At 41.3% G+C, this 16,033-nt stretch overlaps 1 protein-coding gene across 1 annotated transcript in view; it reads left to right on the top strand.

Moving 5' to 3' along the window:
• The window catches only part of DISC1 (DISC1 scaffold protein), a 191,798-nt gene extending 179,688 nt beyond the window's left edge, over positions 1-12,110 (top strand). The window contains exons 13-14 of the mRNA XM_050894209.1: positions 1,041-1,151; positions 9,279-12,110. Coding sequence (XP_050750166.1) covers positions 1,041-1,151; positions 9,279-9,434 — 267 coding nt within the window. The 3' untranslated portion in view covers positions 9,435-12,110. The remainder of the gene's footprint in view (positions 1-1,040; positions 1,152-9,278) is intronic.
• The last annotated feature ends 3,923 nt before the right edge of the window (positions 12,111-16,033 follow it).

Genomic DNA, 16,033 nt, shown 5'->3' with positions numbered 1-16,033 from the left:
TATGGACGAGTGTGTAGACTAGGTCTAGAGAAAATCCAGTTTTCTGGATTCCAGCTGATGAATGACTCCAGTTTTTTCAACATGGCTCCAGCAGAACTTCATCTTGGCACCATAATCTTTTCTTTACAGATAACCCCTGTCATTCACTGTAGACAGCACTACAGTGCTGTCCCTCCCTACAGAGGGAGAGGAGAAGCTTGTCTCAGTGCTGCATAAATTGGTTGATTCCCCCCCCCCCCCCCCCCCATTTGCTGCTTATTTGGATCATTTCTCAAAGAAGTATTCAATACAAAATATAAAAGATACAAATTATCCTTGTGCAGCGTATCTGAAAGCAAACTTATGGGAAGGGCTTTGCAACTGGTTTAAAATACTCAGTTTAAAATAGAAAAAGTGTTTGTCTGTATAAGTTCTAAGTAGAGAAGCATTATTTTTGAAAATTTAGTCTTGTTTCATGATAACACAGTAAAAAAAGTGCAGTTTCATCATGTAATCTCTAAGACTTTGATGCATTTTCTCTGATCAGTTGAGCAAAGTCCCTAAGTACTCTAGCCAGATTTTTCCTCAAAAAAGTAAGTACATTTTGTGTTTATAAGAGATACCAAAAGTGATGCTGCTTGAAATATTTAAATGGCCTAAAAGTGTAAATCATATTTACATGAACAACGTGAAATTTAGGAACCTAAATGGTGTAGTCAGTGTGAGATTTCCCTCCCCTGCTGTGGTGAGACGACAGGGAAGAGGGAGAGCAGTTCAGTCTTCACACCCCTTTAATCCTCTGCTGAAAGTGAGATCATGACTTTTTTCTGCTGGGAAATAGACTGAGACCACAAGCTCATTCCATTTCATATAAATCACCAACTTTAGTAACAACTTTTTGTCTCTCTAATGGGAATTTGCTTTCAGGCAATGTCTTAGCACTGCAAAGTATCATATCCCCTTACTAATATTTTATTTTCCCCTTAATTTGATGCAAATTTGATGTAGAAGAGTGCAGTCAGCAGCAAACATGCTTTCTCTTCTTTTTCAACTTCCTATAGGAGTTCTTCATATTTTCTGCAGAGTTGGGAGAAAAATGTGAAGCAATAAGTGAGAAATTGGTGCATCTGGAAGATCAGTTGCAAACTTCCGCCTGCAGAGTTGATGAAGGAGTTATTCATATCCTTTTTGATGTAGCTATAGATATGTATCAATCTATGTAAGTATGTATGTGAAATACTTGCCTTTCAGATTCACATGGAATACTAGTTCTTAATGTAGATTAAATACATTAAGAAGGGGAGAATTGATTGTCTTGCTGACGTGGGCGTTTTTGTTGTAGCAAGTTTTCCTACAGTGCGTTTTCACTGTGGTCAGATCCAGCTTTAATTGATTTAAACAGAAGTTAGTTCTTTGTAAATTGAGATTAGGCACTGTGAAAAGCCTTTATTCTACTGTTAAAATCCTTTTGTTTGTAATGCTCATATAAGTAAATACCTAGTGCACCAAAAGCTGCATGGATACAAGCATCCATGCACCTGCATTTCCCAACATGATTTAGCTAAATTAAGTGCTACGTCATTGACTCAGACTGTGTATATTGTCACATGTAGTTTGGGGTTTTTTCCTTTTAAAAAAATGGGCAGCAGATGCATCATGTGGCATCCTATGCAATTTAATCTACCTCTAACACTCCAGTGCAAGTAACCAGATGAGATGTTGTCTTATAAAGCACCCTTATCTCATTTTGTGCTTCGGCTGTCATTCAGTATCTGACTGAAGATCGCTTAACCTTTATGAGGCATTTATTGGGCCTACATCTGTGGACATTTTTCAGAATTTAAGAGCACAGAGTATTGTTTCATTTGTAACTTTTGTAGAAAAACTTATCATAAAAGAGATTTTGTTCTTCTAAGAAAGAGAAAAGAGAATAAGAACCAGTGAGGCTAAGGAAGATGAGAGTACTTAGCTGGTTAGGTTTTAGTCAAGAAGAGGTGCCAGGCAATAGGATAAGGAAGAAAGATGAATTAATTCAGGTTGGAGAGATTAGTAGAGGAGCCCTTACAGACACCTGAAGGTGAGTTGAGATGATGATGGTGCTGGGAAGGATTCAGTTCCTCCTAAGCTGAGGTGGGCAGTCCTGCAGGAGAGAGTTTAGAGAACGGATAATAAATGCAGTGTGTGGAAATACCACTGTGTTTTAGGTAATTGGACACCTATTGCCAGCTCATTGCAAAATTCCTATTCTAGAAACTTCGTTTCTTTAAAGGTATCAGAATGATAAACTTTAAGGCGGGGTGGGGGGAAGGTGCTGGGGGGGGTTGCATCGGAGGGGAGAAATCCAGTCACTAATTTGTTACTACTTCAAATCTTTCTTTTCTAAGTGTTTCAATGTACAGAAAGATTATTTTTTTGTATTTACCACAGGCCAGTTTGCAATATTCTTTTAATTATATTTACAGCGTATGTGCTCGGTTGCAGTTCTGTTTCCCCAATGCTGTTTGTGAGCATTCTTTTTCAAGCTATATGGATGCGTGTGTCGTGTGTGTGCAGAGCATCTAATTCCTTCCTCCCTTACGTATATTTGCTCTCAAATGAGCTTTTCTCATTGACCCTAATAGAAGAACACTGAGGGTTGGAGTTACGGGTTCTTTGCAGTGGACTTAAGTTCATATTCAAACTAAACAGTCAGGTCTGATCATAGTTACAGTTTACTAGGTAAGGTGAAATAAGCTGAAAAACTGCTTTTTTAATTCCTGAAGAAAATACACTACAAGTATGTAAAATAATAGTATTTGTACTTTCTATGGAGCATGCATATTTCTTTGTAGCTGTTGAAACTGCAAGAGTTAGTTCAAAAAATAAAATCTAATCATTGAAACTTTGAGAAGAGTTGTAGATTAGTCTCATTGTAAGCCACAGTTGTCTGATATAGATCTGATTTCCTCTATCAGTGAAAATCAGCTCATGTTATCTAAATACAGAAATGCACACTGTGTGATATCCTAGTCCTAGCAAGACCATTGGTCACAAAATAAGAAACCATGTTTAAAACACAGAGACATACAGAGAAGCATTTCAGCAATTCAGCTACCCCTCATTAACATTCAGTTGCTATTTCTGAGGTAGTCCAGATCAATGTGCATAAAATGTTACCATCTGGTACATGTAATCGTTGTGCTATACTTCAAAAAGCAGTGAGAAAAATAGCTACTACAGCGCTACAGACCTGTAGATTGTTTTTTTTTTTTAAATAAAAATTGCTCAGTGCCTATAAAACAAACTCAGTCATTGGCAACTTGCCTATATTGCAGGAACTAGCACTGATATTGGTGCCAATAATTAGCCTCAGTAGAAGAATTTATGATTAACAGATAGATCTATTGTTTGCACAGTAGTTTATTTGGTTTTAAATAAAACGATTTCTTATCTCAAATATTGGACAGTTATACAGTCTTCTTTAAAAATCTGTAGAACTCTGAGAGCAGGAGCTTAAAGATCTGGAATTGTAATGAAAGCAGGATAAATTTTTCAAACTCTTGTTTGCTGGTTGTTTACGCCCTTCCCCTCATCCCCCCCAAAACTGCCTTACACATGGATGTTACAAACTGTATTAGGTCAAAAATCTGACTGGGGGCTGCACAGATCTAAATTAGTCCTGTTATCTGATTATTAGAAGACTTTTGAAGATTCCACTGAGAAAAATAAACTTCTGATGCTCTCGAGCCATTTGCCAATGTTTAGTGTGTGTCATAGCTTTGATTAATAATTAAGTGTGTATTAGAAGAAAAATCCCAGATGTCATTGTTTTTCATTCTACGTTTTGATGGCATAGCACACTTAAATCAACCACGCTGCTTGTCGTAATTGCCAGCACGACTTGAACAAAGGAGGAACCCAGTGATGTTTCTTAGTCCTGAGTATATGCACAGACCCACTTGGGATTCTCATTTATTGTTGAAGCCTTTCACAGCAAATATTAAACTATACTTTTGTATAAAAAGCATCAAACAACAGGGGGGGGAAGAGCTCCTCTCTAGCGCTATGACATATTTGCTAAATTCTATGTGGTATAACCAAATAAACCCACAGAACATTCAATTATGGTTAATCATTGGCGAGTGTATGAAAACAGTCCGCATCATTAATTGGAAAAACCAAACGACGAGAGGTGACTCATTCTGATGTCGACAGAGCTGATGAGAGGTGTTACTTTCCTGACAGTAAAGGCCTGGAATTCCCAGTAAAATTAAATGGAGCCTATATTGCAATTTCACAGTCATTTTTGTTCTTAATTAGCAGTTACATTTTGATAGACAATTTGAATGCATGTAATAGTTCCTCCTGGTGAAAAGGCTTTTGTTGGAAGAAAACCTGGCTGGACTATTATTATAAAAGCAATCTCCATTCCTCACCCTAAAATGGGCATTTTAAACAGTCATTTTGAAAATAGAATTTTGTGCCTAAATGTTCATTAGGCATTTCAGGTCACTTTGCTAACCCTTCACCTTTATCATACAGCAGGCTCTCATACAAGTCTTGCTTTACACCAGCGTAGGTTTTCGACAGAATCAGGAGTGTAGAATTTAGCCCTGACTGTACCTCATTGAGGAATCTCACCCTGGGTGAACCTGTAGGAAATTTTTGGATCCTACAAGAGTGAGAGGTGGCAATGGTGCCCTCTCTGATTCTATTTTGGATGACAGGAGGGTGAGCCCTTCCCAGTGTGCGTCACATTGAGAGAACGTGGTTCCACTTGTATTGTTCGTGCCGTGATGGAGGTAGGTCAGTGTAAATCCACCCATGTGCTGCAGCTTCTTTGCCTTCCATTTTCTGCTGGAACAAGTGATTTGGAGACAGCTGATACCCAGACCACTGCAGTGGTCCGTTTTTCAAAATGTTGCAGTCATTCTGTTGGGTTTTTTTGTTTAGTAGTTTTTGTGGGGAGTATTTTGGTTTTCACATGGGAGGGGTATTATTTTTGTAGAAACGCATTCATGGATGTGACGGAGGGAGACAGTAATGGAGGGGGGAAATGGGAATTTTCTAATCTGGTTTCAGTACCACAAGCACCCTTGTATTTTGTAAGAAGTGATGGACTTCCAAAGGCCATTTTGGTCTCTTGCTGGAGACCACACAGGCCTCATATAGGAGCAGTAGGGACTTGCTCAGTGTCTTTCCTTCGCTCCCAAGAGTGCACTTCTAAAAGGCCAAAACCCAGATCATTCCAAATAAACATTGAATTGTCTTGCCTCTTCGCTGGTCCTTTGGCACATAGCACACACAATCACGGAATCGTTTAGATGGAAGTAAACTCTTGAGATCATCTGATCCAACCCCCTGCTCAAGCAGGGTCACCTAGAGCAGGTTGCCCAGGATCATGACCAGTCAGGTTTTGAATATTTCCAAGGATGGAGACTCCACAACCTCTCTGTGCAACATGTTCCAGTGTTTGACCACCCTCACAGTAAAAAAAAAAAAAAAAAGTTCTCTTGTATTCAGATTCAATTTACTATTTTGGAATTTTTGCCGGTTGCTTCTTGTTCTGTCACTGGACACTAGTGAGAAGAGTCCAGCTCCCTCTTCCTCGTTCCCACCCTTCAGCTATTTATACACATTGGTAAGATCCCCCTGAGCCTTCTCTTCTCCATTTTGAACAGTCCCAGTTCTCTCAGCATCTCCTCATACGATGGATGCTCCAGTCCATTAAATCCTGTGCTGGACTCGCTCCAGTAAGCCTGTATCTTTCTTGTAGTGTGCAGCCCAGAACTGGACCCTGCACTCTAGATGGGACCTCACCAGTGCTGAGCAGAGAAGAAGGATCAGTTCCCTCCACCTGCTGGCAATGCTTTTCTTAATCCAGCCCAGGAGGCTGTTGGCCACCTTTGCCACAAGATGCATTGCTGGCTCATGTTCAGCTTGCTGTCCACCATGATCTCAAGGTCCTTCTCTGCAGAGCTGCTTTCCAGCTGGCTGGCCCTGTGGTGTGCACTGGTGCCTGGGGTTAGGAGAGACACATGCTGTTATGTAGTGGGACATCTAGCTGAGCTTCTGTCTCCAGCCACTGTAACGTTCAGCTGTTAGAAACAAGCAGAATAGTTCACCAGGTAAGAAAAACCCTCTTTCTGATTATTTCTGTTCTTCAAGACTTAATTTCCTCTTCAGATGTCCAAAATTGCTGTTATTCTCCAAAATCGGATAGGCCCTTACCTCAGCTCTGTGGTAGTCCTTGACTGTCCTTCCAAGGCCTTTTGTCTTACAATATACTCTTAGTTTCTAACCTTTCCTATAGGAAGACAACTAGTTTGTAATATCTACCTTTTGTCTCTCTTCCCTAAACATCTGTGCTGAGAGAACAGAAGGTACATTGATGAGCCCATTTTTTCCAAAAATTAAGTAAGCCTACAGTAATTAGATCTGCTTTTTATCTCCTTGTAAATCATGGACTCTGTCATGATGCAAGTTTTTTGAAGAGAGGAAGTCAAACAGGTGAAAAGCCTCAACCAAGACAATGTTAGAGCTGCAGCATTGTTGCAGAATATGGATTGTGTTTGTGTGAAGCTGTTCCCAAGTACTTTAATTTACTGCTTATGAGACATTGGAGAGATTTTGTCAGTTTTTCACAGGAAGACAGCAGAACCAGAAAATGTTCCTAGCTGAAACTTGTTTTGTCTCCTGCCTTTGATACTGGCTCAATATTTGCAGCACTGGATAGAGAATTTAAGCATGAAGGACACATTTGCTTGTGGACCCATGCAAAACTAAGTTTTTTTCATTTTTAAAATGGGTGAAGCTGTTTATCCAGATGTAACCTCTGTATATGGATGGAGATTCCATGCGCAGCCTTATACCATATATTTTGTCTGGTCACAAAGGCTCATTTGACAGTTGGTTGTGGTATTATTTATGAGGTTATTGAAACTTGCTGTAGGTACACTATGCAGTCGTCTTTCTTGTTGCTCTGTCTTTCTATTGGTTAAGAGTTTCTTTCACTGTCTCCTTCATTTTCCTCTATCCTTCAAGATTTCTGATCCACTGGCAGCGAAACATTTCAATTTTGCTTTTTCTCTCTACCTGAAAAGAATTTTGTAATCGCTTGGGATATTACAAATAACAGCATGTAGTCAGAGGCTGCGCATCAGAAGTAATTAAATTTCGGAGGCTTCACAGTGTTCATAAACTAAAGAATTTATCTTTTACCAGTTAGATTTTCAGCAGAACATCATAATTAAATTGCAGAGTGGTGGACAGTCCAGGACTGTTTATAAGAGGATAATAATGTTTCTTACTTCAGAGAAGATACAAAGCATAATTAATTTGTCCTTCTACAGTGCTTTGAGATCCTAGGATAGGAGAAATTTTGTGTGTACTGCTATTACCTGTAATCAGAGACAGAATTCCTTTAGATTAATAGAGCTGTCCGGACATTAGAAGTATGCATGAATACTCCTGCTGAACGTATTAAAACATCATAGTAAATGTATGTAAATACACAAAAATGAAATTTTGAGGAACTGATAACAGAATGAAAAGCAGCCTTAAGGCTTTTCAAAGGCATAACTGTGACTGCCTGAAATAGCGGTGATTTGTATAGCTTTCCCATGGTCCTCTCTAGTTGCAATTTTTCAAAAGTAGCAGCTCACTTCTTACAGTCACATAACCTGAGGGTGTCTTTTTTTCTTGACATTGCATTGATATCGGAGTCGAGTAAAACAACATTTCATAATGGATGAGCTCTGTAAAGGATAAAGCCTGTCCTTGTGCATCATCCTTCCTATGCGTTGTATTTTTCAAATTGAGTTATTTCAGTGTCAGCCTGTTTCATTTCACTTGAAGTGAGTTTCTGGCGCTCTCAGAGTTCATTTGACGACTTACTGCTAGATATGAACTTACTTCTCTCTCCCCTGACCCGCTTGGGTTAGCCTTTTTGGGGTCCTTGCCCTCCAGCCACACCTGTACGGGAGGCCTCAGTCTGGATGGGGTGGGCCCTAGGGCTTGTTCACATAGACTTGGTCGTTGGTTTAGAGCTTCAGCAGGCCCTGACTTGTCTCGTGCTTGCTCTGCTCTCCATGTAGTGTAAGCTATGGAAGAGAAGATAAGGTTGGTTGTCTCATTGAGCTACACCCAGTCATTGCGCTTGATTCAACAACAGGTAGTCTCACTGACATAAAATTATCAGCGGAAAGGCTGATGCATTGATAGTACGAACTGTGTTTATTCCCAGGAGAGACTAGTCATCAGAACAAAAAGCTGTACCGCCTAGGAAGCCCAGCCACTTAAAAACTTGTGCGTGTCTCAGCAGTTGCCACTTATCTCTGTGCATGTCCTACCTTCATCTGCCAGTCTGTTCACTGCTGCACCCCTTGCATTCTTGTTGCCGCCACCTGACACCTTCCCTCTGTCATTGTGGAGCTGGTGAAAGAGGGAGGTGGAAGGTCTCTTAAGAGGCCGAGCCATTAGCCATCATTTTCTTCCCGAGTGCCTTGCAGGACACCTGAACTAGGCAATGCAAATAAAATGTGGAACTCTCCTTTTTAACCAAACGAAGTATTTTTACTTGAATTACCAGATGCTTTTCAGGTGGCCTTTTTCCTTTTAATGCATGACACCATGACCTTGCTACTGCTAATCTCTTTGCTTTTCAACTTGTTCAAAGCATTCACTGTGGAGCCTCATATAGCTTTATATTTGTGTTTTCTGCGCTATAATTATACTGATAATTCAGCTAAGATTAAAGCCTTCTGGAGGTAAGTAGAGCAGAGACATGTTCTCTGCTATAAGCTAATTTTGCTACTTACCTAGATTCCCACCCCGCCTTGCGTAGCACACATTGCTGAGCTCACTAATGCCACACAAGCTGTGGTCACTTGGCTTATGTCTCAGACTACTCCTGCTGCCCTGTTGCCTTCACCTGGGGTCTGATCCACCCAGGTCTGGGTCTCTGGCTTAAAAAACCACCCTCCATCCAGCAGGGAACTCGCAGCTAGTGCTGCTGCCTCCATGGTACAATTTCTTTATCTCCTTCCTTCCCATGAGAACAGTATCCAAGCAGTATCCCCCATCTTCTCCCTTTTTAAAGTGCTAAATAATGCTGCTTGAGAACTTCAGTTTGCCTGGATTTTTTTTGAAAGCAAGTGTGAGAAATGTATTAATATTTAATCCAAACAATTTGGAAGAACTTGAAGCTACAATTAGATAGCCATGGCCATCTGTTGTGAGCAGCAGAACAAGAATTGATTTAATAACTTGGAAAGAGAAAAGGGACTGCCAATCACCTATAGATTTATTCCTTAATAAAGCTTGCACAGTCTCTGCAGAGGGAGATCCAGGTGGTGAAGGAGACACTCCAGACCGTGCTGGTACAACTTCAGCCAGCCAGGGAGGCAGGAGAAGAAAAGGCTGGAGACTTCCTCTGTGACAGCTGGTGTCCAGGAAAACAAGACTTGAAGGAATAATGAGCAGAAAGAGCTGGTAGGATGACATTAATTCACAAAGGGCTGCTTTTAGTAACTGAATACTGTTTTACCAAGCCTCAGGGATCTCTTCTCTCCCTGCATAACTAATAACTAAATCAATTATGGAGAAACAGAGCCTGGAGGTCTATCATCAGAAGCATTCTACACAGCCTCACATGTTTTGGCACAGATTGAGAAACAGCTTTCAGAGCAGAGCAGCCCCTGTAAATGTGTAGATTACAAATTGATACATTTCAAGTGAGTCTGCAAAGTTGCCTTTAATGTCAGTGAAATGTTCTCCTTGAAGACTCGTAAACAGTATCTGTCTTCCTTACTCATGGATTTTTTTTTTCCCTGATTTAAAAATGTAGTGTTAAAGCTGGAACATCTAGTATTTCTTGAAAAATAGCTGTAAGAATAATATGAACTTTTTTTTTTCCTTTGGCTTTAACAGCTTTCTTACACTGAATGTATTTTCACATTCTTGCCAATAATTAAATCAATAGGATGAAATTCAAGCTAACCAAGTTCTTTCAACTGAAATTTGGACCTCATTTACTCTGTGGTATTGAGTACAGTGGAGGTAACTAACAGCAGCCCCTATAGCAGTAATTTAACTCGCTTCATTTAGGTATTAGTATAAACTTGCTTTAGTATTACAGGGGTTGTAAAGCACAAAAAAATTACTATGTTGGTGATTTGTGTTCCTTATATTTAAATATTGTATGAACAATAAGTCATTTAAGTCTCCTTGTAAACTTTATTACTATTATGTTACTTTGATCTTCCTTATAAACTTCAGAAGGAACGCAGATTTTTTTGCAATAGACACGTATGTATATATATACATACTTAAACATGTATTTTTATGGGAAATAAAAGCAATGCTCAACTGAAGCCAGCTAATATAAATGACCTATATTTAGATCATTGTTCAAAACAGTTAATGCCTTTAGGAATTCATTGTATACTCTTACTTGGGTACCAATATATCACTGATGTCACAAAAAATTCTGCTTCTGCCATTTGTTGCAGAGGAATAAGTTAAAAAAAAATCTGACTTTTTTTTTTTTCTTAAAGCCAATAGATGAAGAAAATGTCTTGCAACTCAGTACTGTATTTTTTTATACTACTTTTCTGACATTTTTAGAATTTTTTTTCTGCTACTTCAGTTACTCATTTTATAGCCACATTGTGAAGGGTTTTGCAAATTTTGAAGGTCATTGGACTACTAGCCCACTAAGATTGTGTTCATTTTCTTTGTGTGTTTTAAGACTAGTTGAAACTTCTACCTCAATGTTAAGTACATAAGGAGGGAGGAAAAAAACTTGCCAGGCAGCTGAGACTTACAACAGGATTATAATTGCATCCAGGAGTATACAGTTGTCAAACCAGGGGAGCAGAGCTCAGGTGGTTTGTGTCGTCATCAGATCCTCAGGGTGGAATTACAACCCTGTAATTCAGAACATGGTTGATGTTTCTCATTGTGCAATACATGGGCCAGCATCCGTGTTGTGGTAAAGACTCTTGGATCTTCCCTTTGCATGGGCTCTGCTACTTGGTTCCCATCCCCAGTCTCAAACGGAGAGCTCTTGCTGCTCTGCTGCTGCTCAGTTTGACAAGTTTCTTTCTTTCTCCAAGCTTTTCTGGACAGTTCCTGTTCAATACCTACCTCCCCATAGTAGATTTGGCACTTTCTGAAACTCCCCCTGACAGCTGAGCAAGGCATTTGTCTCTAGCTCAAGGCAGCCCAACAAGTGCGGGCGGCAGCCTGCCGCACCCTGACATTCAGCCCATGCACAGGATCAGCTCCCCTGGGAAACCCTGGCTGGGCACGCGTGGCCTGGCTGCCCGAGGGCACTCGTGGAAACCCACATGAGTTCAGGTAAACAGAAAAGAAAGCACACTGACAAGATAGGTCTCTTACCGCTGTTTCCTTCGCTCCTTGTGGGTTAACACCACAGAGGGCCTGGGTACGGAGTTTCCGGCAATGAGCATTTATATAGGATGATGAGGGCACTCCCAGAGATGATGGCCAGTACACCAAAGTTGCATGACCCCCCTCGCCCACACACTGAGGGGTGTGTGGAGTTTTGTCCTTTGAGTAAGTAGTGCCTGCAATGTAAATAGTTGGTGGGCCCTATAAGTGCCTTAGAGCCAGGATCAGCCACAGCTGAAGCATGAAGTCTCAGTCCTTGCAGCAGCAAGGGTTCAACAACAGGGACAGTAACCAACCATCACTGGGGCAGAACAGCACCCTTGTTCTCACTAGCAAGGTTTCTTCAAGACATTCCCATTCAATTAAAAAACCTGTGTGGCTTTTGTGTTTCACAGCTTCAGAGCACTGCTGAATTTTAATAAAAACTCAACTTATGCAACCACTTTAATAAGACACTGAACTCCTGAGGAGAAGGGAAACTGAATCAGTCATCATTCATGTCATATTTATATCTGTTAACATTTATTTTATACATAATGTGGACTACTACTACTTTAATTTATTATTCCATTAACTTCACTGTTTGTTGTGGGAAGTTAGAACCAGTAATCATTCCTTTTCTCAGACATGCTGAATAATAAGCATACTAAAAAAAAAAGGTATACTATGCAATGTATCAGCTGCCTTTTATCTGTGGATAGAAAACTTTCAAATAAAGAGAAGTATGTTTTTAACTAGCCCAATGTCTGTTTGCGTTCTGTGCCGTGTACAAGATTTTATAAATTTCATCCTGGGGAAGAGGGGCGGATGGGGAGGAGAGGAGAGGAGAAACCATGTGTGTGACTATTACTGTGCTGTCAACAGCAGTGATTCCTCTGCTTGGGAAATTCTGTGATGCCTTCTGGAAAGAGTCTAAAGATGCATTCAAGACTAGAGTCTCAAAGCAAAATGTGGCTATTTTCAGTGTGAAAGGGAGAGAATACTGTGCAGTGAGCTATACAGACAGGTAAAACCCGCACTTGAGTCCTGGCTTGACTCTGCCAGTCTTGCTGTGCAACCAAATACTTCCTCCCTACCCTCCCTCAGTTCCTCACCCATGGAGAAGGTTGGAGGGAAGGGAAATATGACTGTGCCCTGGCTACAGCAATACCTGAGGTCAAAGGCATGCTCTCACACACCTTCATGGCCATGATGAGAGGTAGGAGAGGGCCTGTGGTGTCCCAAGGACCAGTTTCACACATGCTTGCTAGGACTGTCACCTCCAGGTGGACTGGTCTCCCACCATCTGCAAACATGAATCTCACCAGAAATAAGCCCCTTTCCTGCCTGGGACATGTGCTCTCCCTAAGACCCCAGCCCTCAAAGGTTTGAAGAGTACATAGAGAGGCATATAGGCTTTGTGTGCAGAAACCTCTGCCACAGCAATGGAATCATAGAATCGTTTAGGTTAGAAAAGACCTTTAAGATCATCAAATCCAACCGTAAACCTGCCAAACGAACACTGCCAAGTCCACCACTAAACCATATCCGTAAGTGCCACATCTACATGTCTTTTAAATACCTCCAGCGATGGTGGCTCAACCACTTCCCTGGGCAGCCTGTTCCAATGCTGGATAACCCTTTCAGTGAAGAAATTTTTGCTGACATCCAATCTAAACTGCCCCTGGAGCAACGTGAGGCCATTTCCTCTCGTCCTATCACTTGTTACTTGGGAGAAGAGACCAACACCCACCTCGCTACAACCTCCTTTCAGGTCGTTGTAGAGAGCAATAAGGTCTCCCCTCAGCCTCCTTTTCTCCAGACTGAACAACCCCAGTTCCTTCAGCCACTCCTCATAAGACTTGTTCTCTAGACCTCTCACTAGCATCATGCTCTTCCAAAGCACATGCAATGGACTGCTTGAGGAGATCTGCAGGATGAGGAAGCAGCTCACCTCGAGCAGTCCATTGCATGTGCTTTGGAGGAGAAGTAGTTGGTTGTGTTTAATATGCACACCCTACCCCAGTCTACAAACATATTCTCAGTGGACTAAAGAAGAAAGCAAGGAGGGGACAGCACCCCGAAGGGTGTTAAGCTCCAGCCTAATATTTCTTTTCACAATCAATTAGCTAATCTGTTCTTTCTAAAGCATGACAGCTTAGGCTTTTGCTATCATTACTTGTTAAGATAAGCACATCTTTTCTAGAGCACTGGAGAAGGCAGTTCAATAATGGGTCCCAGATAGGCAGTAGTGCTGGAGGGAGCTCCAGGGTGAGATTAGAATAATCCTTATGTATCCTCTTAGTTTGCTATCCTATTAAAAATGAGACTGGGACCAAGAGATTTTTTTAGGCTCAGAGATTAACATGCTACAAAGAAGCTCTAAAATATCATGCACATGTGGATATTTTTCCGCACTGTTAAGGAAGATAATACAAGTTTCTGGAGCGATATTAAAAAAAAAAAAGAAAAAGGGGCCTGTGAATATAGGAGATTCTTTCTGAACCTGAAAAGCAGCCAAGCCAGCAGCCACAGTAAAGCATTTCTCTCAAATTTGTAATGAAGGCTTGAATATGAGGCCTGGGAAAAGAACATCTGGGGTTGAGTGAGTAAGGAAACATCTGAGTTCTTCACAAGCATGGCATTCAGTCACTCCTTGTTTTCTTGTCTGGAAGAGCAGTGTCTTAGGGAAGGGGGTGTTGGGGCGTTGTCAAAGACACACACAAAGTCAATACATCACTAGGCTATTTGTTCTTATAATCGCCTGCAAAGTTGAACAAATAGTTTATAATAATAAGCAGCCATACAGGAATACTAAGTGGAGAAAGAGAGAGAATATTAAAATAATCAGAGTCACAGCTAGGAGACACATGATAGATCTCACTGGAGAAATGGAAAATTAAGAGACCTTTCCACAGTGACAATCCAATTTACAAGTAGAAGAAAACAACCTCAAATGTATTACTTTTCTGACAATGAGACTGTGAAACACCAAAGGAAGCACTTCTGGGTTGTCTTGCCAAGTAGGCTCAAGATTTTAAGTGTATCAGCTCAATCCCAAAACCTAGAGTTTTGTGCCCACTCTCAGGCTTCCCTGTAGGAGCAGCCCCAGTGCAAGAGTTGGGAGCAGCAGCCTGGAGCCAGGCACAACTCTGCACATAGGAGCTCCTCCAGGACTGTGACGGGAGTCCACGTCACAGGAATTGGGTTAGAGATACCAGGGCCAACCTGTTCCACTCCTTGGGGGCCGAGGTGGTGATAGGGACACATCTGTCTTACTATGTCTATGCTCTTTCAGAAACTTAAAAGTTTTCTTTTCCTATTGTTTTTGCTTTAAAGTATATTTTCAGAAAGTTCCTCATGCATCCTCCATGACCTGAAATTTAAAAGGACCAGGATTGTTTAATTTCTCCTGGCTCAAATACAGTGAGGTCAAGCAATGAGACCTCTTTGTTCTCAGCTATTGTCTGATGAGTTTGGATCACAGCATACTTCTTTACTTTCAATAACGTGAGTTCCTGGAGCAGCAGCCGACTGGTTGACCAGGCTATTTCCCCCACTTAGATGGGCACTGTTGAAGAGCAAGAACATGGCATTGCCATCCACACATGGCACTGACAAGACTTTACAAGCGCTGCCAACTCCGCTGTCCCCACAAAGTAAAAGCGGACAAGGTTTTAGGAAAAGAGTGACAAGAATGGTTGGAGATCAGGAAAAACTTCCTTACAACAGAAGGCCAGCAAAGCTCAGTACAAACAACTTAGCCAACTAAAGACCAAAAGGTGACCCACTCATATCCTTTAGTATTTACATGGGGAAAGATTTCCAATGCCTACTGGCTGTTTCATCTAGCAGAATCCTCAACAACAAAAAAATAAGGCATTTTAGCAGGGAGAGTAATTGACTATTGGAGCAAGAAACTGTGTGTCTCAAAGTTAAAGCAAGCTTGGGATTTTTTTTTCAGAAATTATGAAGAAAGCCCTTCTGCATCCCAGAGGTAACACACTTGATTCAAAAAACACCACAACACAGATTCGTACAGCCTGCATGATATGTATGGCACTAAGGAATAGTCACAGTGCTTTACCTTAAATATAGGTATTTTCCTTAATGGCTTTTAAAAAAAAAAAAAAAAAAAAGAGGCACAGAAAGAAGAAATGCTTTGACAAACTGTTGTTTAGCTGCAGAGGTGGAGTTGGAGGACAGGGCAGCTGGGTGTCTGCGAGTTGGAAAAGCCTATTTACCTACTCTCTGATCTTGACCTTAGCTCAAAAGGGCAAGTGAAACCAAATGATAAGGAAGGGCTTATTATAAATCTTTCCTGGCATGCCAAGACTGAAGCCATTACAAAATGTTTGAGAGCCTGACTAGGCAGGAGCCTAGGCTTTCAAGCCAAATTTCCTCCCTCCCAGGGGCAGGCAGGTTAAATGAGGCTGGGGGCACATTTCACAGTGCAGCACCAGGCAGGACGAGGTGATGCTGGCACTGGACTCGGTGGCCGGGGAGCCAAGGCAGCGCCGCAGCACTCGCACTGCGCTCCAGCCTAAGAGGCAGCACAGCCGTTTGCAGCACTGCACAACATCCTCTGCAAAAGAAAAAAACCCAAAGAATCCCAAGCAGCGCCATAGCCATCAGGCACTGCTTGTCTTGGCTCATGGTACTGGCATTTGATCAACCTATT

This window comes from Gymnogyps californianus, chromosome 3 (genome assembly GCF_018139145.2).
Source record: "Gymnogyps californianus isolate 813 chromosome 3, ASM1813914v2, whole genome shotgun sequence".
NCBI classification, from domain to species: Eukaryota; Metazoa; Chordata; class Aves; order Accipitriformes; family Cathartidae; genus Gymnogyps; species Gymnogyps californianus.
This window is presented reverse-complemented; position numbering and strand designations above follow the sequence as displayed.